General features: G+C 37.2%; 2 protein-coding genes across 4 annotated transcripts in view; one reads left to right on the top strand and one right to left on the bottom strand.

The window, feature by feature from the left end:
• Positions 1-27,155, bottom strand: part of LOC127869521 (cytochrome P450 2C31-like) — a 149,296-nt gene that overhangs the window by 6,679 nt on the left and 115,462 nt on the right. The window contains exons 1-5 of one of the 3 annotated variants that reach the window (XM_052412156.1): positions 4,684-4,912; positions 3,352-3,603; positions 2,160-2,362; positions 1,600-1,846; positions 733-904 (exon numbers count right to left, since the gene is read on the bottom strand). In XM_052412156.1, coding sequence (XP_052268116.1) covers positions 733-904; positions 1,600-1,846; positions 2,160-2,362; positions 3,352-3,603; positions 4,684-4,695 — 886 coding nt within the window. In that variant the 5' untranslated portion in view covers positions 4,696-4,912. Of the gene's footprint in view, positions 1-732; positions 905-1,599; positions 1,847-2,159; positions 2,363-3,351; positions 3,638-4,683; positions 4,913-27,155 lie in introns of those variants that run through there. The other 2 variants (XM_052412155.1, XM_052412153.1) reach the window with 2 other exon arrangements.
• The window catches only part of LOC127869523 (SWI/SNF-related matrix-associated actin-dependent regulator of chromatin subfamily D member 1-like), a 61,963-nt gene that overhangs the window by 12,691 nt on the left and 22,117 nt on the right, over positions 1-27,155 (top strand). Inside the window, exons 2-8 of the mRNA XM_052412157.1 lie at positions 11,166-11,280; positions 14,650-14,673; positions 18,860-18,959; positions 19,654-19,696; positions 20,921-21,043; positions 21,634-21,759; positions 22,631-22,750. Of these exons, the coding sequence (XP_052268117.1) occupies positions 11,166-11,280; positions 14,650-14,673; positions 18,860-18,959; positions 19,654-19,696; positions 20,921-21,043; positions 21,634-21,759; positions 22,631-22,750 (651 nt within the window). The remainder of the gene's footprint in view (positions 1-11,165; positions 11,281-14,649; positions 14,674-18,859; positions 18,960-19,653; positions 19,697-20,920; positions 21,044-21,633; positions 21,760-22,630; positions 22,751-27,155) is intronic.

Here is a 27,155-nt window from a genome sequence, read left to right as displayed (position 1 = left end):
TAAATGACAAAGCAGAGAAGAACATCCATGTCATGGTAACACAGTTTGTGGGTTATCTTTAACAGGATGTCAACATGCGCTAGTACAGTGCACACTGATATAGTGGAGTGTGACCTACTGACGATGATAACATAGTGGAATGTGACCTATTACAGTGTTTTTAAGGTCAGCCAAGCTTAAAAGTATTTATTTTTCCCAAATGACTTTTTAAAATTCCCAATTGATCATTTCATGCACAAAAAATATTTTTTAATTGAAGAATTCAATATCAATGCTCTACGAGTGGAACCTTACCAAATATAATGAAGCAAACTCTTATTGTTGAAATTTTAAAGCCAATACATCACAAAATGTCCCAATATTAGAGAAAAAACGTGTTTTTCCTATTTGTAATGGCCCTGACCTCTTTCTCAAAATGTCAATAAAAAAGACTGATATAAAAACAGTTAAGATTGTCAAATGTGACCTATTGGCAAGATATAACATAAACAGCCAACGGAACCATTTTGCGAAACCGAAATTTTGCAAACTCAAGTACCCTTTTTTTGATGATTTGCTTGTTTGAGATAAAGTATGCCATGAAAGTCTTATTTTTTATTAATAATTGGTTATTTTCGCTTAAAAAGTGTGTTTTCTTAAGCATGAAATTTATAAGCGAAGTTGTTGGTCCTCCCATGGGATTTTTTATTTTCCCATGGGATTTTTTATTGAAGATAGTGGAATGTGACCTACTGGCAAGATAGACGGCCCACGCTGACATGAACATGTTGTGCCTGGTGACGCTGTCATCTGAAGGCTGATGCTCCATCTCAAACGCTGCGATGGCCTCCATCAGGTTGGATATGCCTCCAGAGAAACTCTCGCAGTGCTTGTTGTATTGGTTTTCCAGCAGGTCATTTCTCTCCTGCAATAGAAAATGCAGAAGTGAAGGAGTTCCTTGAATAACACATTATGGTTCGTGATTGGTCCTTTATCTAGGAAAACAGGACTAAATTCATGTGCTTAAAGTGTCTGCACAAGTTAATCTTGAACGACTTTTCACCAAAACTTGATTATTGCTTTTAAGAGGCTTCCTTTAAGAAAAAGTGCCATAAAAGCAGAATTAAGTAGACTGCACAGGCTTATTTTGTATGATTCTTTAGTCACATGAAATAAACGCTGTTTGACCAGAGACAAACTCAATTTGTTCTAGTAAGGCCCCACCCAACACATGCATCATTTTGACAAAAATTAGGAAATTTAAACGTAAAGAACTGAAATCAAGTTAATATTCCATTTTATTCCGTATTTCTTGTAAACATTGTATGTGGAACTTACAATGTCAGGTGGGAAAAATGAGTTCTACTTGAGATTTTGAATGCCGCCAAATTTGACAAGAAGAAACCACTATAGCGCGTAAGAAAATGGACATGATTTTAATGCGCACATACCTTCAAACATGCCTCAAATCTTGCCTTCATAGGCATATACCTTCAAACATTCTTCAAATCTTGCCTTCTTACGCACATTATTATGTAACCTTCAAACAAGCCTCTTATCTCGCTTTCATTCGCACATACCTTCAAACACGCCTCAAATCTGGCCTTCATACGCACATACCTTCAAACACGCCTCAAATCTCGCCTTCATGGGTAGAGGCAGGTTCCAAAGTGCAGGGACCAGGTTGTACACGTTGGTTGGACTCAGCAGCTCCAGTATCATGTTGTGGTACCTGATCCGAGTCTGTAGCTCTGGCGAGTCTAGTGGCTCCAGGCCGATCCCGTACACGATGGAGCTGAACATGGCCGTGCAGCAGGCCACCACGTCACTCCGAGGGTCGTAATTGGGCCTAGAGTTCTGCTCCAGTCTGTAGATAGTTTCACAAGGTGAAAAACGGTGGGAGCCAAGATTTGTAGGAATATTTTTAATACATGAATGTAGGTCAACAGCTCACCAATTGAATATTATAGGGAAAATCAAAAGTTATGATTTTACCACCTATGATAAAAGCTCACATGTATATTTTGAGCCATTGTCAATAACTCACCTGTCTATTTTAATCCCCAAACAATGTGAATTTTGCGTCCGTAATTTTTTTATGAGTTTATGTGAAATTCGTTGATCTGTCAACCTACTAAATCAACAAAAATCTCCTACAAGTAATAATGGTTTTACAGTACCTTGCAAAAAGCTGGTTGTATGCATGCATGCAGATTTCATAGAGTTTGTCCTGGGAGATCTTGGCTAGACCGCCGTGCAATGCTTTTGTCATCTGGGACCATCGCTTGTCGTACGGACATGATCCTATACCTTCAATCCCCTGGTTGACCTTCTTGAAGATCGGAATGTCTGGCCGGTCGCACGTGAACTTGCACTCGTATAGCTGATGAAAAAGAATATGACATGCTTAGAATAGCATTTTAACAAAATATATGAATGCCATATGGGCCTATCAGAGCCAATATTGTGAAAAAAACACAAGTGTTTGGGTCCAGATAAAACAAATAGAGTCTTACTTTGGGAATACTGGGCGATAAGTGTCGTCCAACATAAGCCTGTGCAGGCCGCACATGCTATTTAGTGACAAAACTCTCCGCTTATATGGAATTTTTCTTTTAAATGATATCTCTTCTTAGCAATATTCAAGTTGAGAGGGAAAGAGTTGTCCCAGATAAGTCTGTGCTTACTGCACAGGCTAATATGGAACAACAATTCACACTCATGCATTAAGTCCAGTTTTCCCTGGATGAGGTTTGTAAAGACATTGTTGATATGGTTGATATGACCTTCTGCAAAATCCTGTGATTGGTTCAGGTAACAATTTGATTGCATCAGTGTTAAAGTGATATTTTGGGCATCATGTTCTATTGATCTATGGGTATTTTGTTCAAGCATTGTTTTGGATGTCATATTGCTTTTGTTATTGAGATGAATTAGTGTTTGTTTTACCCTGACAGGTAACATGAGTGCAACAAGGTAATCTCACACAGTCAATGTGATTTTTGTTTTGCCTGGTTTTTTATAGTGATATTGAGCATTTGGGTTATCACATGATTGCTGGGATTCACTTTAAATGCACTCGCATAGTCTTAAATGGTCAATATGCTATATGATGTGATCTCCAGATGGCTGTAATTGAGTGTGATTGATTGGTTCTTCTACCTGGTTGATTTAATTGATTGGTTCTCCTACCTTGTTGATGTGATTGATTGGTTCTCCTACCTTGTTGATGTGGTTGATTGGTTCTACTACCTAGTTAATGTAATTGATTGGTTCTCCTACCTTGTTGATGTGATTGATTGGTTCTCTTACCTAGTTGATGTGATTGATTGGTTCTCCTATTTGGTTGATGTGATTGATTGTTTTTCTTACCTGGTTAATGTGATCGATGTCCTGAACGAACACCACGCGACCCATATGCCCCATGCGCAGGCTGAAGATCTTTCCGTACTTGGTGCCCAGCCTCTGCAGTGAGAGATGAGGCAGCCTGGGGCTGATCAGGTGCAGGTTGCCTATGAGGGGTAGGGAGAGGGGACCAGGGGGGAAGTGCTGCTGGTACATCAGGTACACGTCCTGTAGGAGGTGGTAGAGCAGCAGCAGGAGGGTGCAACACACCAACAGCACCTGTGGGGAAGCAATCACAGTGCAGTTTTGAAACCTTGAGTCAAACGGCCACATTTGGGTTTGTTGAAATTCATGGATAGATTGCAAAGACTTATCTGGGCAACAATTAACGCTTTTGCATTGCGTTCTGTTTTCCCTCCCTTGTATTATGTTTTGTCATTTTCTTAAAAAGTTAAAAAGAATTAAAAAAAACACTCCAAAAAGTTTATTTATAAATCAGTGAATTTAAAGCTCTGACTCTTTAATGACAAATCTTAGTCAAGCTTACTTGTGTAAATCCTGAACTTTTGTTTGAAGTAAACCGATGAATGTCTTTACACGTTATTACAGCAATATCTGGTGTGTGTTTTTTTGCATTATAAATTTTTTAAATAAAAAAATGGATTCCTACATCCATACTCAACATAACATTAAATGTACATGTTTCAATAAAAAAATCACTATGAATTACAGCAATATCTGGTGTGTGTTTTTTTTTGCATTATAAATTTTTTAAATAAAAAAATGGATTCCTACATCCATACTCAACATAACATTAAATGTACATGTTTCAATAAAAAAAATCACTATGAATCTTAATTAAGAGACGATGATATTAATAAATATAAACAATGATAGATTATTTCACACAAACATGTAAGCTTCAAGCATTGGAAGAGAATTCTCACAAAGTTAATAATAAAATAACTTGTCATGCTTATAAATGAATATAAATATCATCTATTAAACTGATCAAAAGAAAAGCAATACTCATCAGTATTATCAGCATATTTAAAAAAAAATGTTTTTATTGAAAAATAAACATAGTTAAATATTTTTCTGTTTGCAAAATGAATACAAATCAACTGTTTGCTATCACAAGCTTATCAAGGGCTTCACTGGCAAGACTGTATTTTTCGTTTGAAGGGATTTCCTTTAAACCAAAAATTCCTGACAAGTGGAAAGTGTACATGTAGCACCTGCTTAGCCTGTGTTGACTGCACATGCTAATCTGGGATGACACTTTACACACATGCATTAAGCCCCATTTTCCCAGCGTGCAGCTCTTTCATTATAATAGATAAAATATTGTTAACTTACCGTTGGAACCATAGTTCGGAAATTTGGAAATGTTGTTTAAACCTCTACAATTCTTAAGTACCTTAAGAACCAAGTATGCAGCCTCACTTAAAATTGTCGGAGGCAGAAAAATTAGAAAAAGTAAAATTCTTCAACTCTTACAACTGTTGCACACATTTGACTAACTAAAACTATTCCGTTTCAAAATGAGTGTGAGTTTATGTATGTCTATAACCCTCTTTAATTCTGTTTCAGTATTATTTTAAGTTTATATACAAATATTGTCCTCTGTTTGCTGACCAATCACAGCAAGTTATTTACCCTCTTTCAACCAATCACACCACTTGGTCACCCTGTCACTCAGGTGTATAAAGGTAACCCCGCCTCTTTCACAGTTCACAGACAAGTAGGTATATTGTAAGTTATGAAATTTGAACCACCTTAATATTGTGTCAAAAATCTAGACTAATTTTCTGCCTTTAACAATGTCTTGATATGTCCTGCAATGAGTGCAGTACTGATTGTTGAGAACTTGACAAACCAGCTGCGCTCCATGAAAAGTGGGTTTAATGCAATTGGGTAAAGTGTCGTCCCAGATTAGCCTGTGCACTCAGCACAGGCTAATCATAGATGAGACTTTCCGCGTCTATTGCATTTTTAGCTTGACTATTACATGTATATATGAAATATATATAGTGGATCTATCCTACTCACCCAGGCGTTGTCGTTTCTGTTCCGTTAGCGTGCAAATGTTAAAGTTTTCGTACTACCCCAATTATTTTCATTTTCCCTTTACATATTGCTTTCATATTTTGTATACTTGTTGACCAACATGACCCCAACCTATAAACAAGAGCAGACAACTCTATCAAGCATTTTGTCATAATTATGGCCCCTTTTCCACTTAGAATATGCAGCAAATGTTAAAGTTTTCGTACTACCCCATTTATTTTCATTGTCCCTTGACATATTGCTTTCATATTTTGCATACTTGTTTACCAACATCACCCCAACCTATAAACAAGAGCATACAACTCTATCAAGCATTTTGTCATAATTATTGCCCCTTTTATACTTAGAATATGCATATTATTGATAAATCTATATTATTATGTTAAAGTTTGCATACTACCCCAAATATTTCCTATATCCTTTAACATATATTGCTTTTATATGTTACATACTTGTTTACCAACATGACCTCAACCTATAAACCAGAGCAGACCACTGTATCAAGCATTTTGACATAATTATGACCCCTTTTACACTTAGATAATTGAACATTTTGCTTAAATTGCCATAACTTTTTTATTTATGATCACATTCTATTATAACTTTAACAAAACAACACTTACCTGAATACCACAATGGATTGCACTCAAACAATACCCCACACCCCTACCCAGAATCCCTCCCCCCCCCCCAATCCCCCCACCCCATTTTTTTTTTAAACATCATCTAATAAATTAACACACCCCACATTATACCCCCCTTTCACCCCCCCCCCCAATTTTGTTTTCCTTTTTTATTTTTTGAAAGATTGTCTAATAAATTACCACACCCACTTTATACCCCCTCTCAACCCCCCTCCCCCCAATTTTTATATATTTTTTTATTTTTTCATTTTTGAAAGATCGTCTAATAAATTATTTAATATGAACAATTTCTCCATGATGGCTTACGTTATACTGTCAAGCACTCGAATAGTCGAGCATGCTGTCCTCTGACAGCTCTTGTTCATTTCATGGATCGAAGACTCTTAGTTTACAAAAATTAGTTTATACGCAAAGTGTCGCCCCTGATTATAAGTGTGTGTTGACTGCACAGGCTAATGTGGGAGGACACTTTACGCACATGCATTTAATGCTCTTATCACTGAGCATTGCCTAAATGATTTTAAGAACACATTGTTTACACACAGCAACCCTCTATGTGTCCTGTAACCAGTACTGAGAAAAGTTTGCAATAGTGATAAAAATCAAAACTTGTAATAATATCAACCAATCAGAATGAGTGCTTCATTTTACACTTCAGTTTTTTCATTTGCTATTATATTAAAAGGCTAAACTCAAGCTCACTTAACCCTTAACCACTTAGAGATGTATTTTCACGCATTTGTACTTCCTTAGAAAGTTAAATTTAATTAAACTCCTTTTTTACTAGATTCAAGTTTTAAAGGCTTCAATTCAAAACCTTAGAAACTGATGAGCAGCAAACAGCATAAAACCTGAACAGACTGCGAGTTACTCACAGGCTGTTCTGGTTTTTATGCTGTTTGTTCAAAGCCATTTTCACTTTGCTTCTGAGACGGAAAGGGTTAAGTTATGTGCGAAGAAATGCATCCTGGTCCAGGAGAAAAGTGCTAATTCCCGAAATGATAGTCCCGAACTTAGAACATTAGAATGCTTGCTTCATATAATAAGGCATATGAGAATTGGCTAAATGTTAAAGATTGATATTAAAATTGAGGTCATGAATATCTTTACTCCTGGAGGATAGAGGTAATATTCACCGACGCATTCTTATAAATATAAAGAATAGACTTCGAACCAAGAAAAATAGGTCTAGCCTTATAATATATATGGCAGTGATTTTTTCACTTTGTATTTTACAGCCTGGGCTTTTTTGATTGGGAGAAAAAGTGTGATAGACCATGAAATTGGGAAAAAAGTGTGATAGACCATGAAATGTGAAAAAGTGTGATAGACCATGAAATTGAGAAAAATTAAAAATTATTAATATTATTATAAATAACTGTATAACAATTGTTTATAAGTGAATGTTGGCTGCTTTCTACAATTTGTATAACAAAGTGCTAGAGAATTAAATTACTGTATAGTATACTCCATAAACCAGTTATTCTATGATCGCATTTGAGGACGTTCTTTTTAGTACAAACACATAAATCCGCACATGTGGCCCACCTGGCATGTGAACCATGTCTTTGATCCCATTTCATTACATTCTTTTAAATACAAACACAGTACAAAGCGGACACAAGCCCAGCTTATATCATCGAAATGTTTATGTTGTATAACTTACAGTTTGAATGCTTTTTGCTCCTCTACTGTTAACCAGTTTATAATACAGTTAATGACCTTAACGTGACACTGGGATCACATGTTGGGAGTTGTATAACACACTGATATGTGAAGTTTAAATAAGAGTAAAGAATAATAGTGGAAGGAAATGGGTTTTTGACAATGAAAATCATCGAGTTTTGCGTGTTGTTTTTATTAAGGTTTTGCAACTTATAAGTAAAAAAGATATCTGCATGTTAGTTAAAAATTGATTTTCATCATTATTGTACCAGATATTTTAACATATAATTATATATTTTTATTTTAAATGTGTTTTTTACCATTATTGTACCAGATATTATAATATATGAATACATTTATTGTCAATTCACTTTCTTGTGTGCTCTTCTTATTACTTCTTTTAATGCACCTTGCGTAGAGACCTTATGGATTGAATAATTATTTTAACATTCATGAGTGCACATGTACACTAATCTTGTAAGGTCTCTAATGGGCTACAGTTTTTGCCCCTGTGTATGTGATCCCATTTCAGGACATTATTTTCAGTACAAAACCATGAATTCGCACTTAGAGGACACAAACCCCGCTTTAAGCATTCTGACATATGATTTACAGATAGATGGTTTTTGCCCTTCTTTGGGTCTAGACAGTTGACCAGAACAATGTGTTTACATAACCCTAACCCCAATAAACGGAAGATAGGTTACTGGACTTTTAATTCACCAGGACTTTTAGTACAGATCCAAGAGATTAAAACATTCCTACAGGCTTGTTTTATAAACGTAGCTACCTAATTGTTTTTGCTATCAGTCAGTGTATATGCTTACTGTTTGTTTAATTGTTTGTGGTACATGCAGGTTTGAAAATGTAGTCTGAAAATTGGTACTTAGGTTGATATCTTACATTTGTGGTTTTATAATTTATCTTCAAACTTGAAAATAAACATTTTTTATCTACCTTAATGGGCTGTAATCACTTCATGAAATATGTTTACTTAAAGGTTAACAAATTGTTGATTTTATTCTTAATGTGCAATAGTAACTTCATATCTGGGTGTAAGGATTTCAAAAATATCACCAAGTACGAGTGTACTTAAGTTTTAATTTCACATCCTGATTCACTTTCTGTTTTGTCTCATGCAGGGCCCATTGCACCCATGTCAAAGAACGTTTTCGTTTCACCAGAGGGCCCTTTGCACCCATGTCACAGAATGTTTTTGTTTCACCACAGGGCCATTTGCACCCATGTCACAGAATGTTTGTCTTATGCAGGGCCCTTTGCACCCATGTCACAGAATGTTTTGTCTTGTGCAGGGCTCTTTGCACCCATGTCACAAAATGTTTTTGTCTCACTGCATGGCACTTAGCACCCATGTCACAGAATGTTTTTGTTTCACCACAGGGCCATTTGCACACATGTCACAGAATGTTTTTGTCTTACTGCATGGCACTTTGCACCCATGTCACAGAATGTTTTGTCTCACTGCAGGGCCCTAAATTGCACCCATGTCAAAGAATGTTTTGTCTCATGCAGGGCCCTTTGCGCCCATGTCACAGAATGGTTTTGTCTCACTGCATGGCACTTTGCACTAATGTCACAGAATGTTTTTGTTTCACCGCAGGGCTCTTTGCACCCATGTCACAAAATGTTTTTGTCTCACTGCATGGCACTTAGCACCCATGTCACAGAATGTTTTTGTTTCACCACAGGGCCATTTGCACACATGTCACAGAATGTTTTTGTCTTACTGCATGGCACTTTGCACCCATGTCACAGAATGTTTTGTCTCACTGCAGGGCCCTAAATTGCACCCATGTCAAAGAATGTTTTGTCTCATGCAGGGCCCTTTGCGCCCATGTCACAGAATGGTTTTGTCTCACTGCATGGCACTTTGCACTAATGTCACAGAATGTTTTTGTTTCACCGCAGGGCACTTTGCACCCATGTCACAGAATGCTTTTGTCTCATTGCATGGCCCTTTGCATCCATGTCATAGAATGTTTTTGTCTCACCGCAGGGCCCTTTGCACCCATGCCACAGAATGTTTTGTCTCACCACAGGGCCATTTGCACCCATGTCACATAATGTTTTGTTTCACCACAGGGCCCTTTGCACCCATGTCACAGAATGTTTTTGTTTCACCGCAGGGCCCTTTGCATCCATGTCATAGAATGGTTTTGTCTCACCGCAGAACTTTTGCAACCTTGTCATAGAATGTTTTTGTCTCAGCCCAGGGCCCTTTGCATCCATGTCATAGAATGTTTTTGTCTCACCTCAGGGCCCTTTGCACCCATGTCATAGAATGTTTTTGTCTCACCCCAGGGCCCTTTGCACCCATGTCACAGAATGTTTTGTCTCACCGCAGGGCCCTTTGCATCCATGTCATAGAATGTTTTAGTCTCACCGCAGGGCCCTTTGCATCCATGTCATAGAATGTTTTTGTCTCACCGCAGGGCCCTTTGCATCCATGTCATAGAATGTTTTTGTCTCACCGCAGGGCCCTTTGCATCCAGATCATAGAATGTTTTTGTCTCACCGCAGGGCTGTTTACACCCTTGTCACAGAATGTTTTGTCTCACCCCAGGACTCTTTGCACCCATGTCACAGAATGTTTTTGTCTCACTGCATGGCACTTTGGACCCACAGTGCTCCAGCTAGGATTTGAAAAGGGCAGGGGGGCTTTTTTGTCAAAAGGGCACTTTCGACGCGCAGTATTTTGTCAAAAGGGCACTTTCGCCGCGCAGTATTTTGTCAAAAGGGCACGTTCGAGCGCGCGGGAGTGTCTGGAATGCTTCCTATTGCATGTTAATTTATATGTTATAAATAATTGTATTATTCCCATTATTATTAAACCATTCAAATAAAATGTCTACAATGAGGCCAATGAGGATTTAACTAATTACAATGTAATAAGAGATTTATGAATTATCATATAATGTAAAAAAAAAACAAAAAAAAATTTTTTTTTTTTTTTTTTTGAGGAGGGGGGGGCAGGGCGGAGATTCGGAGGGGCAGGGCGGAGGTTCGGGAGGGCAGGGCGCGGCGCCCTTCGATTTAGGCCTAGCTGGTGCACTGGACCCATGTCACAGTATGTTTTTGTCTCACTGCATGGCACTTTGCACCCATGTCACAGAATGTTTTTGTCTCACTGCATGGCACTTTGCACCCACGTCATAGAATGTTTTTGTCTCACTGCATGGCACTTTGCACCCATGTCACAGAATGTTTTTGTCTCACTGCATGGCACTTTGCACCCATGTCATAGAATGTTTTTGTCTCACTGCATGGCACTTTTCACCCATGTCACAGAATGTTTTTGTCTGACTGCATAGCACTTTGCACCCATGTCACAGAATGTTTTTGTCTCACTGCATGGCACTTTGCACCCATGCCACAGAATGTTTTTGTCTGACTGCAGAGCACTTTGTACTCATGTCACAGAATGTTTTTGTTTCACTGCAGGGCCCCCCACGCCCCGGCTTCTCCCCGGGCCCAGGACATCCAGCCATGGGACCTCGGATGGGAATGTCGGGCACCCCCCACCCACCCCCACCAGGCATGGCACCCATGTATGCAGGTCAGTAAACCACTCTAATGAGTAGCCCTCTGGAAAAACTGGGCTTAACCCTTGACCCTTAACCTTTGACCTCTTAGATACGTATTTTATCGCATGTGTAGTCCCTTAGAAAGTTAAATTTGATTAAAGACTTTTCTTACTAGATTCAAGTTTTAAAAGCGTCATTTCGAACCCTGTGATACTGATGAGCAGCAAACAGCATAAAACCTGAACAGACTGCGAGTTTAACATGCAGGCTGTTCTGGTTTTATGCTGTTTGCACATAGCCATTTTTACTTTGCTTCTGAGATGGAAAGTGTAAATGCATGTACATGAAGTGTTGTACAAGCTAATCTGGGACAGTGCTTTTCGGACATATGTTTAGCCTAGTTTCCACAGAACTGAGCTCATCAAATAAAATCCAGTTGCTCAAAAAAACAGAAATTAACCCTTTTCCACTCAGAAACAAAGTGGAAATGGCTTTGTTCAAACAGCATAAAACCAGAACAGCCTACGAGTAACTCTCAGTGTGTACGAGTAACTCTGTGTGTTTAGGTTTTATGCTGTTTGCTGCTCATCAGTATTTAAGGGTTGGAAATGAAATCTATAAAACTTGATTCTAGTAAGAAAGGTCTAATTAAATTTTACTTTCTAAGGGACTACAAATGCGTAAAAATACGTATCTAAGAGGTGAAGGGTTAAACTATGTAGCAATTGGCATTGCTGGAAGTTACACTTAATTTTGTTATGCTATAATTTATAGTTGTGAAATGAAACACTTAACTATTAATCCTCCAAAACATCTTAGCAGTATATTCAGTTTAGCATTTGAGCTTTGCTCCAGGATAATTGGGTTCAATGCATTTGCACTAATCAGGGATAAAACTTACAGCCAAAACTGGATTTTACAAGAGACTTCATTAAAATAAAATAAAAAAGTCATGTTTTGAGAAGACTGGGCATAATGCATGAGGTTAAAGTGTCGTCCCAGATTAACCTGTGCAGTCCGCAAAGGCTAATCAGGGACGACACTTTCCGCTTTTATGACATTTTTTGTTTAAATGAAGTCTCTTCTTAGCAAAAATCCAATTAAAACGCTGGGACCACACTTTACGCACATGCATTAAGCCCAGTTTTCCCAGAACGAGGCCACATTTATTGACATCTGTTTTCTGCTATAACCTTCATTGTAATGAAAGTTGATCGGTATATAATAGGTGAACAATTGTGGTAAACAACACTTTAATGACTTGTTTACAAATAATGGACTGGATTTAGGGATGAATGATGACATTATTTTCACTTGACAAGACCTTGGGATTTCATGGTCTAATTTCAAATGTTAGTATAGAGGGCATGTTCTTATTTTTAGGGTCGTTTAAAATATGTTTCCAATGATATAAGAATAATTGCTAAAATTTGGTTGTATATGTCTGCGTTGTGTGTCCCTTTTGTACAATATATATTCATAATATACTAATATAGATCTGCAACCTTTAGAATAACTATCAATTTGACTTTCTGAACTCACTCTTTATGGAAACATTTTAGTAAAAGATTTGCATTGCATTTTTAATTGAATTTGACTTGCGTATTTAAGAAAACTATTTCATATATTTGAGCCTCTATCTTTGAAATGGTGTTTAATGAATGTGCGTTTAGTGTCATCCCAGATTAGCCTGTGCAATCTGCACAGGCTAATCAGGGACAACACTTTCCGCCTTAACTAGTTTCTAGCTAAGAAGAGACTTTTGTGAAACGTAAAATATCATAAAAGTGGAAAAAAAAGTGTCGCCCTGATAAGCCTATGCGAACAGCACAGGCTAATCTGGGACAACGCTTTACGCTCATGCATTAAACCCCTTATCACAGAACACCGCTCATTAAGTCTGGTTCTGGATTTTTATGCCCCCGGTAGGGTGGCATATAGCAGTTGAAATGTCCGTCATTCTGTCCGTCTGTCTGAAAACGTTAACATTGGCCATTACTTTTGCTATTTGAAAATAGCAACTTGATATTTGGCATGCATGTGTATCTCATGAAGCTGCACATTTTGAGTGGTGAAAGGTCAAGTAAAAAAACAATCCAAGGGAAGAAATAAGCTTTAAAAGGGAGATAATTTCTAAGCCTGCCAAATGATATATTGAAATTTTATTTCAAAGCGGCGCACTAGGGGGCATTGTGTTTCTGACAAACACATCTTTTATTGTATAGAAAAATACAATAATTTGTCCTTCAAAGGCAAAATTCCATACAGTGTCGTCCCTGATTATCTTGTGCAGAATGAATACAATAATCTGGGATTACACTTTATGCACATGCAATAAGCCCAGTTCTTTGCTTAATGTCCAATGAAACTTGATAAGGTTTATGTATTACTTAAACAATACCAGGGTACAGCATGTATAAGGGAATGGAGGATAACTCAGTTGGTAGAGAACTTCACTGTCTATTAGGGTTTGTGAGTTTACTTCCCTGCCTTACCACATCTTATTACTGGAATGCAGTTGAGAATGGTAAACAATCCAAACTTTCAAACAAAATACTCTCAATAGCTTGTGTATGAGGTTTGCTTTCTCTTGCTAAAACCACTTTGATTAACACGTCTCAGGATATAACAAGCAAAACACTTGGCTTAATGTATGTGCGTAAAGTTTGTCTACAGATTAGCCTGTGCAGTGTGTGCAGGCTAAAGAAGGGTCGACACTTTCCACTATAGCCTGTGCAGTGTCTGCAAGGTAAAGAAGGGTCGACACTTTCCACTTTTGTTTTCTTCGTTGAAAGGAAGTCTCTTCTTAGCAAAAATCCAGTTAAGGCGAAAATTGTAATCAGGGAAGATACTTTATTCACATTTATTTAGCCCAGTTTTTTTCCCACGGGGCTAGTATTTTCTTCCATAGACGTTTAAAGTAAGGTTTCTCTCTGTCTGTCAAATCCAATAGAATTATTAATGACTGTGGTGATCCAATCAACCGGAACACCACCGTATTTACGTATTCCATTTACTCCTTGCTAGAAAGTTTATTAAAATACTCTTGAAAACAACAGCGTTATTTGAAATTGGCACATACATGTACACAAAATGAAAGCAAGTTACATGCAGCCAAAAGACGCTTATGAATACTCTGTATGACGCCAATGTCTTTGTGAGTGTCTAAAAATAGACTGGGATATTCCCTGTAAAAGTTGACCCCCAAATGTTACTGATAATACAAAACAAAAACAAAATTGAGTTGTCCGCTTTACCAACTTTTGAATACAGAAACAGGTGTCAGACTTAAAAGAATGTGAATCAACTAGCTTGAATTTAATTTCGACATGCCCAAATATTTTACTACGATTTATTGTAGGCTTGTAATACTATTCATTTCATCTTTTGTGGATGTGTAGGTCCAAGCAAGTCCAAAGATTCAGGTACTGTAATTGCTTAGCTCTGCTTTGTGGGGGCAATTATCTTGAGCGCATGGCCTCCAATACAGTGATAAGTGTCCGTGCAATATGGTCATATGCAATGCCACATTATAAATAGTAGTTGCTTTTTAGTGTGTGCTATGTTTGCACCAGAGGTGTTTGTGCTTGCGCCATATTGTAGTCAATGGTATTCATTCAACATTTTAGCCATGCATTGAACCCCCTTTTCATGGAGCGAGGCACACATAGTTGTCAGGTTTCATTTTGTGTACTACCAGAGGGGCTTATCACGTGATAGTCAAGATGGCGACGTCCATATAGAGACAACTATTTTTTGCTGTTTTATACCCTTTATAACTTTAGTTTAACTTTTAAATGATGCTCACTTTCCAACCATATCAGTAAAAATATGATAAGCGTTTATTTTGTATTAAAAATCGCTTTATATCTTGTCTTTAATCACTGCAAATGTTCTTATATGTAGATATAAAGAATGAATATTAATGCGAAATAAACGCTAGTAATTTTCTTGTCGATAATAGTGAGCGGCATTTAAAAAATGATACAAGTAAGAAAGGGTATAAAACGGCAAAAAATACCTGCCTAGGCATGGATGTGGCCATCTTGATTATAACATGATTACCCATCTCTGACTATGATTCATCAATTTATATTGAACATTCAAGTTATAGGAGCTGTCTGAAACAGATTTTTTGCTGAATTTAATAACTTGTGTGTGATCAGAACTCATTTTTAGCGAGGCTGTTTTCGGAGAAAACCCGAGCTATTGTCATAGCCAGCTCGTCGTCCGCCATCTGCCGTCCGCCTTAGGCGTCGTGCTAAAACCTTAACATTGGCCATTACTTTTTAAATATTGAAGATAGCACCTTGATATTTGGCATGCATGTGTATTTGATGGACTTGCACATTTTGAGTGGTAGAATTTCAAGGTGAACATCATCCTTCAAGGTCTAGGGTCGAAAAAACAAAGTCAAGGGAAGTAATAAGCTTTAAATGGACATAGTTATCTGACCTGCCCACGTATATATTTTTGTTAAATAAATCAAAGCGGCGCAGTAGGCGGCATTGTGTTTCTGACAAACACATTGTGGTAAAAGGTCAAGTTCATCCTTTACGATCTACGGTAAAAAATACAAATTTAAGGGAAGTAATAATCTTTAAAAATGGAGAAAATTAATCAATATTGAACTTAGCCACTTTATATATTTGGCATGCATGTGTATCTCATGGAGCTGCACATTTCGAGTGGTCAATCACAGTCACGGTAGTGGCTTTTAATTATTTGCTACTAAAAATAGAGATTTGTTAGAGACAATTATTTTCAAGGGAAGTAATTTATATAATTATAAATCTTATATTATATATTTCCTTACCAAGAATTGAAATTCTTTTCACAGTTACTGTACAGATTTATTATTTTGATTATTTATAACTCAAATGATTGATTCGTCAAAGTTTTTTTTAAACGGCTTGCACTAAGAAATAAATTTTGGAAGTCCTGACTTCCTGCCCTTTACTTATGGAAGTCCCACTCAAAAATGTTGGAAGTCCAAACAACTTTAATGTTGATGTTAACGGAATGTGAACTGCGTAAATGATCACAAACTCTTCCCATCCATTTTGGGTCACTGTACATCTGTGAAAGTAACTAGATATATCTTACAACAAGGCGGAGACTACCCTAGGCTTTAAAAATAGGGAGAAGTTTGGAAAATCAGGGTATAAGTTTGTGCAAACAATATCGACTTAAAAAACAAAACATGTTAATTTCAAAACTTTGATTATTTCTATCATTTTACTATGTTCATTTGTAAAAACAATAAATTCTCATTAAAATCTATGTAATCATAACACATTTAAGTCATTCAACACATTTATGTAATTTGAGATATGTGCGGTTGCACATTTTCATCACATATTTATTGTCATTTTATTATCCTCATTCCTATGACTGCATTTGCAACAAAACATAATCTTAATGAATGGTCATGATGGAGCATCTAGTATATCAATTACTGTTTATCCGAATACTATATATGGTTCCATTATTAAACCAACATTACTTGTAATTTGAATCGCCAGCTTTGAACTGAACGCGGGTTGAATGTTACAATAGGTCAGCCATTTGCAATGTCGAAAATCATGACGTAGTAATTTAATTTTACTCGGATAATTTATATCTAATCAAGGAAATGTGTTTTCTGAATGTTTCTTACTAGTAAAATGACTTGTTAGTATAGAAAATGAACTGTGATTCCAGTTTATATAAGATGGTTATTACTCGTAATTATCGGTGGATTAACAAACTGAGAAAACTCGCGGGACCTAATACGGTAGTGAATCTACGTAATTAAAATAAACTTTGATCAATTTTGTTTTTTTTTAATTATTTTTGCCGTCTTTCTTTTACCGTACGGTCTGCTCAAAACCAGCAATTATCTCCTAATCATTAGACAACATATGGCACGCGCAGAGACACGAGTGTGTTGTTAAAGCAACCAATGTTAAGCGACTGCTTTGTCACGGTCAATTTGCGATCCGCGCGGGGGGTAAATTGTGTAACCGTTAGATAAACAATAAACTTGCTAATCACCTGCGGGCGGTAGCAAATATAAGGAGGCGGAGTTTAGACTGATCGAGACGTGTGCAAAACACATTGAGTCGGCAGAAAGCAGTGTTGATTGAAGTGTTATTTTAATCGACAGCTTACGTCACGGTTGCTATTTTCGGCGTATGACCAATTTTAAGGAAGTACAGTGGACGTCATGGCTTTTTTTTATCGGCGTATGGAAACAATTATCGGGCGTAATATACGGCCGCTTAGTGCAAGCCCTGTTTAAATGATAAAATTATAATTTCTTGATGTTCATTACATTACCTGTGGACTTATGTCCATAGATACATGATGAACTCTGGCTATGATCTCTTTAAACCACAGGCCTTGGTTGTCAGTGATGTCTTGTCCCCTCGGTTGGATTGGACAAAATTCAAGGGAAATAATAAGCTTTAAAGGGAGATGATTTCTATACCTGCCAAATGATAAAAAGCAATTTTATTTCAAAGCAGCGCAATAGGGGGCATTGTGTTTTTGACGAACACATCTCTTGATATAATTATCATTTCTTACCTGTTCTAATTTGTGAATGCTAGTTTTCATTAAATACCAGTGGACTTTTTTTAAATGATAAAATTATAATTTCTTGATGTTCATTACATTCCTGTGGACTTATGTCCATAGATACATGATGAACTCTGGCTATGATCTCTTTGATAAACCACAGACCTTGGTTGTCAGTGAAGTCTGACTTGGTCATTTTTGACTGTCTACAGACCCCCCCCCCCCCCCCCCCCCCCCCCCCCGTTAGATTGGACAATATCCAAGGGAAGTAATAAGGCTTTTAAGGGAGATGTTTTCTATACCTGCCAAATGATAAATAGAAATTTTATTTCAAAGTGGCGCAGTAAGGGGCATTGTGTTTCTGACAAACACATCTCTTGTTGGGTCACTAGCTCAAAGGTCAAGGTCACTGTGACCTCTAATAAAAAAAATCTGACAAGCTTTATGCGTTATGCGTTGCTCTTGTTAAAAGAAACTAAAAGTGAGTGTGTGTGATATTGAATGCATAAAAACATGTAAATGTCAAGGTCTTTGCATACCTGGTTTCTTTAAAAAGATCTTTAGATTTCTGTGTTGGACCTGCTGGTAACAGGGCAGCCACTTGCTTTGATAGATAAATGTTTGCTTTTGGTTTTGCCTAAAAGAAGTCTTCTGGTAGTCAGTTATTTAAATTTTATTGTAGATCTGAACATTTTTGTTTAACCAACACATTTGTTGTGTGTGCAAGTTTTACTTTTGTTTACGTCTTTTTTTTATCAACGCGAACTCTGCTCATTGAATTATATCTTACGCAGCTTTCATTTTAGCAGCATTTTAATTCTATCAAAGATGAATGTATGTTATTGAAACAATTTGTAAGCACAGATATTTAACCACTATCTCTCTTCTTTGTGAGGGAAATCTTGAAAAAGTAACCTAATTTTTTTTGCAAATATGTTATATACATTCTCCCAATTTTAAATAAACGTAATTCTTACACTTTATAATCAAAAGTTAAGTGCATGGTAAGATCCTTACTCAAACCAGCCCCTACTTTCGCCCGTGTTTCAGGGATGGGACGCCCTGGGTCTGGGATGCCTCCCCCACCCATGGGTACGCCGGGCATGGACAGGAAGAGACCCTCAGACTCCAAGTCAGCACACAAGATGGCGTGAGTACCACCTTATACTGTCCTCTCTTCTGATGTTGTTGGATACTAGAGGAGCAGTGTTGATCGGTCCTCGCACACTAAACTCGTTTAACCCATTTATGCCTAGTGGACTCTCCCATCCTTCTAAATTGGATCAATTTATTTCCAAAATTAGGGATGTCTAGTATATTTATTTCTATATTTAGAATATTTCTTACAGAAATTCCTTTAAGCAAACAGCGCAGACCCTGATAAGACGCCGCATTATGCACATAATGCGGCGTCTCATCTGTGTCTTTGCTGTTTGCCAAGGCCTTTTTTCTAGACGCTAGGCATAAATGGTTTAATCCTTTCCCACTTAGAAGCATATTGAAAATGGCTATGTGCAAACAGCATAAAAGCAGAATAGCCTGCGAGTAACTCGCAGTCTGTTCAGGTTTTATGTTGTTTGCTGCTCATCAATATCCAAGGGTTGGAAATGAGGACTTGAATTTAGTAAGAAAAGTCTTTAATTAAATGTAACTTTCTAAGGGACTACAAATGGGTCACAATACGTATCTAAGTGGTATAGGATTAAGACTGATCACTTGGAGACTGTATATTATTGCAGGTTAGGTCAGTAGCAATTTATATCTAGTCAGAACAGTCATTGATTTAAAATAAACACTGCATATAAGTTATATGTTTATAAATACATCTATTATGTTAATTACAGAAAGAAAAAGAAAATGCTTGCAGATAAGATCCTCCCACAACGTGTAAGTGAAATGGCATGCCCAATATGGTAAATATAGGGGTGTAAAAAAGCACAATCCATGCTGGAATATCAGATTCCACAGTCATGTCATTCTTTCTGATTTTGTTGTCGCCCTAAGTTTGAGTTGCTGTTATCTATAACTATACATGTTTATTGCATTGCCATTTGTATGTCTAAGTCTATACATAATTTTCTTGACTGGGTATGGTACAAATAGCATGGGATGAAAGAGCAACACAATGCATCTGTTTGAAAATCAAAGCACCAACTGATCTTAAATGGATTTGCCCGATTAGGTATTTCGGATAACATACTTGCCAGTGTTCAAATCTAAGTGGCCAATGTGAGCGGGTGAGTGAAATATTACAGCCCTGATATAAGTGTCCTTTAAGTATCAAACATAATTATTTGATTATTCTACAAGAGCAATACATGTTCTTTTTAAGCCCCCCGGATCAAATAGTCGGGGTATATTGTTTTTGGCCTGTCTGTCTGTCATTGTGTGTGTCTGTCCAAAAACTTAACCTTGGTCATAACTTTTGCAATATTGAAGATAGCAACTTGATATTTGGCATGCATGTGTATCTCATGGAGCTGCACATTTTGAGTGGTGAAAGGTCAAGGTCAAGGTCATCCTTTGCGGTAAAAGGTCAAATATATGACTTCAAAGCAGTGCAATAGGGGGCATTGTGTTTCACAAACACAGCTCTTGTTATTGTATCATGTTTTAGTACAAAAAATAAAATACAGGAAAAAAAACCCTTAAATATCATACATTTGGGTATCATGACATCGTCATATTTGTGTAAAACCACATCATACAGAGATGCAGGGGAAAATGTGTCATAATCTGTGAGTTGTTCATTTGTCAGTAAAATGCATGCATTTTCATTTGTCAGAAAAAGGAACTGAGGCTTGTAGACTGTCATAATTATTTGAAAAATATTGCCATATTTCATATGTTTTCACTGATTTTCACTGTACTTTTATATATTTTTATTAAAATCAAATGTTCTTTTACCTCTATAATTCTATATTCCACTGAAAAGCATATGATGCTAAATAATCATACCCCTATCAAAGAATGGCAATATAAAAAAGATCAACAGAGTGTTCTATCCCCAGAGGCTTATTGCTCCCCTGAATAAAGTCTCATATTATTTTCAAATATAATTATTCAGCTATTCTTCAAAAGAAATACATGTCCCTAATATTGTTATTGCAGGTTCGAGACCTGGTGCCTGAGTCCCAGGCGTACATGGACCTGCTCGCGTTCGAGAGGAAGCTTGATGCCACGATCACACGCAAGCGTCTCGACATCCAGGAGGCTCTCAAACGTCCCATGAAGGTGAGCAAACATGGCATAGTAGTACAAGCCTTGCTCTGGGAAATGAGGGCTTAATGCAAAATTAGCATAATTATACGAGTCGTGTTCTGAGAAAACTGGGCATAATGCATGTGCGTAAAGTGTCGTCCCAGAAAATCAGTCTCTTCTTAGCAAAAATCTAGTTAAGGTGGAAAGTGTTGATCCTGATTAGCCTGTGCGGACTGCATTATGCCCAGTTTTCGCAGAACGCGACTCATATTCATCTTGCTTGTATTGAGTCTTAGCCAAAGTGTAAACTGCAAAGTGTCATCACTTATCATTGAGCCTAGTGCTGGGACAATGGGGCATGTGCATAAAGTATCGTTCAAGATTAGCCTGTGCAGTTTTCACAGGCTAATCATGGAGGACACTTTCTGCCAAAACCGGATTCTCATTTAGAAGATATTTCCTTCAAACAAAAATTCTATACAAGCGCAAAGTGTCATCCCTGATTGGCTTGTGAAAGGAAAAGTATAAAATTTAACCAATATATCCTTATGGTGGCTTATAGTTTTACTTTAAGCTCAATTATTTTCTCTTTGTAAATTGTGTTTTTGTAAATTGTATTTCAGCAAAAGCGTAAGCTGCGTATATTCATCTCCAACACGTTCTACCCGTCCAAGGTGGGGGAGGGGGAGGGGGAGGAGGACACTGTACCATCCTGGGAGCTCCGTGTAGAGGGACGCCTGCTGGATGATGTAAGTTAACACTGAGCGTTGTTCAGGGAAAATGGAGCTTAATGCATGTGCCGAAAGTGTCCTCCCAGATTGGCCTCAAGGATGACACTTTCGGCTTTTAAGGTCTTTATGGGAAAGGAAATCCCGTCTTATATGTAGCTCAATTGCATGGTAATTCTTCTTATTAGGGTGCACCCTTCATTTTGTCTGTTTCTTGTTGTCAAATTTTGGTCTGTAAATCAAACCCTTTCCCCTTCTCAAAAGGTATGTTCTTTCCCAAATGAATGCCTAAAATTTTCAATTTAAGATTACTGAAAAAAAAAGTATAAAAAAAATAATATATTTTTAGCTCTTTTTCTCATTTTCCAGCTGTTTAAATTTAGCATTAATAAATATTTCATTGGAAACACTTATTTTCAATTTATAAGTATTTGTAAGCAAAATACAACACAACAATGTCCCAATTTTAGGCAAAACAACCCATTTTTTCCAATCCAAATGGTCTTTGCCCCATTCCCAGAATGGTGAAAAAAACACTTGTATAAAATATATAAGCACACTATATACAGCTTGGATCTGTATCATCTGGGCAGGGAACCATCTGGGCTCTTTTGCTATAAAGTTATCATGTTTGGCCCCTTTTGAATAGTGTTCCTTCATGGCAGCGGATGTAGTCAACTGAATTATTGTACAAATTATTATATTGGTGGGAATGAAATTTTGTGCTTTTTCAAAAATGACTTGTGCACAACACAATTTTAAAAAAGGCATTCAAATTTAAATGTTCCTATGTGTTTGTGTGTTTACAACGTTGATCCATAAATCCAGGAAATGGGCAAAAATTAATGTCCCATATATAATATTGATTTTACAGCACTGTTATTCCTTTCAGACGGTCAGCTCTAAAGTGCAGGACGCCAACAAACTGAAGAGGAAGTTCTCGTCATTCTTCAAGAGCCTGGTGATTGAACTGGACAAGGAACTCTATGGACCTGATAATCACCTCGTGGAGGTGAGTCAATGTTTTTATGTCAAATTTGGGGCTGAAATTGAGCCTCATTCCCAATGTCAAAAATGTATTTTTTTCTCCCAAATATCTGCCTTAAAGGGGCCTTTTCACAGATTTTGGCATTTTTTTAACTTATTTATTAAATGCTTTATATTGATAAATGTAAACATTGGATCGTAAAAGCTCCAGTAAAAAATCAAGAAAAAAAATAAAAAAAGGAAAAGAACATTGCCCGGAGCAGGTTTCGAACCAGTGACCCCTGGAGTCCTGCCAGAGTCCTGAAGTAAAAACGCTTTAGCCTACTGAGCTATTCCGCCGAGTACACTTTATAGACGTATTTTATACCTTATATAAGCAATCTTCGTAGTTTCACAAAATTTAACGACAAAAACAGAACTCTCCAAATTATTTAATCGTTTCGCGTTGCAACGCTTTATAATTTTTAGGTTTTAAAATCGTCAAAAGATGCATATAATGGCTATATTAGAGCATGGTTAATGTTCAGTATTACTGTTTCCTCACAAATATCATAACTAAAACGAAAACTTACGAATCTGAAACAACTTTTTTCAATTTTGTCAATTTACCAAAGCGTGAAAAGATCCCTTTAAATTCCCTTAACCCTTTGCATGCTGGGAAATTTGTCGTCTGCTAAAATGTTGTCTGCTAAATTTCTAAAATTAGCATTTTCTTCTATTTTTTTTCAAAGAATACTATCAGAATAGCAAACAGTTTGGATCCTGGTGAGACGCCACATTTTGTGGCGTCTCATCTGGATCCAAACTGTTTGCAAAGGATTTCAAATTCCAGTTCCAGCGCTCAAAGGGTTAAGTAATATTTTTGTGTGTGAATAAATTGCAACATAAGTTTATTTCTGAATCCATCTATATAGGTTGATTCTTAGTGAAAAATATGTATGAAAAAAAACTTATTCTCAATTTTTAAAATAATTGTTAACAAAAAAAACGAAACATTACAATTTTTGCCTATCCAAAGGGTATTCCCCCTCATAAAAAATGTTGAAAAAAACATTACAATGTGTGTTTGTTGAACCAACTTATTAATGGTCAAGATTAGCACGGGCTTTTTGCAAAGTTTACCACTTAAATTGGTAAATACTTAACCTAGTCTTGCACCTCATTAGTTTCAAGTTATTTATTATACCCCCACAAACGAAGTTTAGGGGGGTATATAGGAGTGAACTTGTCTGTCAGTCGGTCGGTCTGTCTGTTGGTCCGTATTAAGTGTCTGCTCTCTAATTCAAGTAGTTTCCATCCGATCTTCACCAAACTTGGTCAGAAAGTGTATCTACATGATGTCTAGGCCAAGTTTGAACAAGGGCCTTGCCGGGTCAAAAACTAGCACACTGGGTCTATTAGTGCGTTTTAAACATTCAGCATGTTGTCCGCTCTCTAATTCAAGTAGTTTTCATCCGATCTTCACCAAACTTGGTCAGAAGTTGTATATAGATGATCTTAAGGCCAAGTTCGAACATGGGCCTTTACGGGTCAAAAACTAGGTAACAGGGTCACTGAGTGCGTTTTTTAACATAAAACCAGAGCAGCGTGGGAATAAGTGGCAGTCAGTTCAGGTTTAAGTGAGCATTTGCTATATGGCACCAGCATAAAATTAGAGCAGCCTTGGAATAACTGGCAGTCAGCTCAGGTTTAAGTGAACATTTGCTATATGTCACCAGCATAAAACTAAAACCAGAGCAGCCTGGGAATAAGTGGCAGTCAGTTCAGGTTTAAGTGAACATTTGCTATATGTCACCAGCATAAAACCAGAGCAGCCTTGGAATAACTGGCAGTCAGTTCAGGTTTAAGTGAACATTTGCTATATGTCACCAGCATAAAACTAAAACCAGAGCAGCCTGGGACTAAGTGGCAGTCTGTTCAGGTTTAAGTGAACATTTGCTATATGTCACCAGCATAAAACTAAAACCAGAGCAGCCTGGGACTAAGTGGCAGTCTGTTCAGGTTTAAGTGAACATTTGCTATATGTCACCAGCATAAAACCAGAGCAGCCTGGGAATAAGTGGCAGTCAGTTCAGGTTTAAGTGAACATTTGCTATATGGCACCAGCATAAAACCAGAGCAGCCTTGGAATAAGTGGCAGTCAGTTCAGGTTTAAGTGAACATTTGCTATATGGCACCAGCATAAAACCAGAGCAGTCTGGGACTAAGTGGCAGCAAGTTCAGGTTTAAGTGAACATTTGCTATATGGCACCAGCATAAAACCAGAGCAGCCTGGGAATAAGTGGCAGTCAGTTCAGGTTTAAGTGAACATTTGCTATATGGCACCTGCATAAATCCAGAGCAGCCTTGGAATAACTGGCAGTCAGTTCAGGTTGAAGTGAACATTTGCTATATGTCACCAGCATAAAACCAGAGCAGCCTTGGAATAACTGGCAGTCAGTTCAGTTTTAAGTGAACACTTGCTACTGTGAAACCATTATAAATCGTCAGGCATTAATTTTCATAAATTTCGTCAGTCGACCGATCGGCGAATTTAAGATCCTAACGAATAATCATGCTCTATGTTTGAACAAAAACAAACACTAAGTTGAACAATATTTTAAAACTTTACCGTAGACATGAGGCATTAAATTCCAACATAATCCATGCACACATTCACTGCTGTTTCGTTATCAAGATTAATCCGGTTTTGACACAAAGGGATGTAGATTACACAAGGTACTTAACTGACACGTTACACTTCTTTAAAATGCGTGTGCAGAACAGCTGTATCGAATGCGTTGACTTCGTTTATGTAGAATGGTAATGAATTAGCGCTAATTGTTTATAACTTTATTACCCATTAGGTGCATTGCGTTTTTCAGGGGTGTTGCATATTATCCATCACGCAGCGAATGCCGATGAAAGACAATAAACCAAATGAAAAGATGACGATGTGTGATCAACATGCGTATTTATCACAAATTAATAAAGAATATTTTAATTGCTGTTTGTTGTTTGATTGTTTGCGTTTAACCACACTTATTACTATTTTATATGTATCAATTTATTTTTTTTAATTATTGACATTATTGATTTATATACCGGTAGTTTACTTTTTAAGAACAAACACACACATAGAGTTTATAATTTTAATGTTGATATCATAATAAAAAAGCATTTTATTTGACATAAAAAACAACACTTAAAAAACTGGAACTTCTTTCGTATAGCACAAACAGTATTAAAACGGTATTGACAGCATTTTTATAAAAATCATACCAACTAGAATAAGACTAATTGGCAATTGGCTTCGTTGTTACAAACACTCGTTAACGGTTATTCGATCCCACTTGTCCGCTAATAATAACAATGAACATGTGAATGGCATACATTAAGAGGGTCCATTACTGTCCCTTGATAACAAAAGACTAGTAAATTGGCATGTGACAAACAGGCCCCACCTCCTGCAGTGATTCTCAAGTGTGTTCCCGCATTCGTACCACGATTTTTCGCAACTGCGATTGATCGCGAATATGTATTACACACAAATCGGATATTGACTGACGCATTTTTTAAAAATTCAAAATCAGAAATCGGCCAATTTAAGTGCTGACGAAATTGTCATTTATATAAAAATGACGAAATTTTGTGCTGTCGAAAATAAATGGTTTCACAGTATATGGCACCAGCATAAAACCAGAGCAGCCTTGGAATAACTGGCAGTCAGTTCAGGTTTAAGTGAACATTTGCTATATGGCACCAGCATAAAACCAGAGCAGCCTTGGAATAACTGGCAGTCAGTTCAGGTTTAAGTGAACATTTGCTATATGGCACCAGCATAAAACCAGAGCAGCCTGGGAATAAGTGGCAGTCAGTTCAGGTTTAAGTGAACATTTGCTATATGTCACCAGCATAAAACCAGAGCAGCCTTGGAATAAGTGGCAGTCAGTTCAGGTTTAAGTGAACATTTGCTATATGGCACCAGCATAAAACCAGAGCAGCCTGGGAATAAGTGGCAGTCAGTTCAGGTTTAAGTGAACATTTGCTATATGGCACCAGCATAAAACCAGAGCAGCCTTGGAATAAGTGGCAGTCAGTTCAGGTTTAAGTGAACATTTGCTATATGTCACCAGCATAAAACCAGAGCAGCCTTGGAATAAGTGGCAGTCAGTTCAGGTTTAAGTGAACATTTGCTATATGTCACCAGCATAAAACCAGAGCAGTCTGGGACTAAGTGGCAGCAAGTTCAGGTTTAAGTGAACATTTGCTATTTGGCACCAGCATAAAACCAGAGCAGCCTGGGAATAAGTGGCAGTCAGTTCAGGTTTTATGCAGTTTTTTGCTTATCAGTATCTTAGGGTTGGAAATAAAGCCTTTTAAACTTGAATATTAAGAAAGATCTTATATTTACACTGAGCGAATAGGGTTAAATCACTTTATCTCTATAC

Source organism: Dreissena polymorpha, chromosome 2, assembly GCF_020536995.1.
Source record: "Dreissena polymorpha isolate Duluth1 chromosome 2, UMN_Dpol_1.0, whole genome shotgun sequence".
NCBI lineage: Eukaryota > Metazoa > Mollusca > Bivalvia > Myida > Dreissenidae > Dreissena > Dreissena polymorpha.
This window is presented reverse-complemented; position numbering and strand designations above follow the sequence as displayed.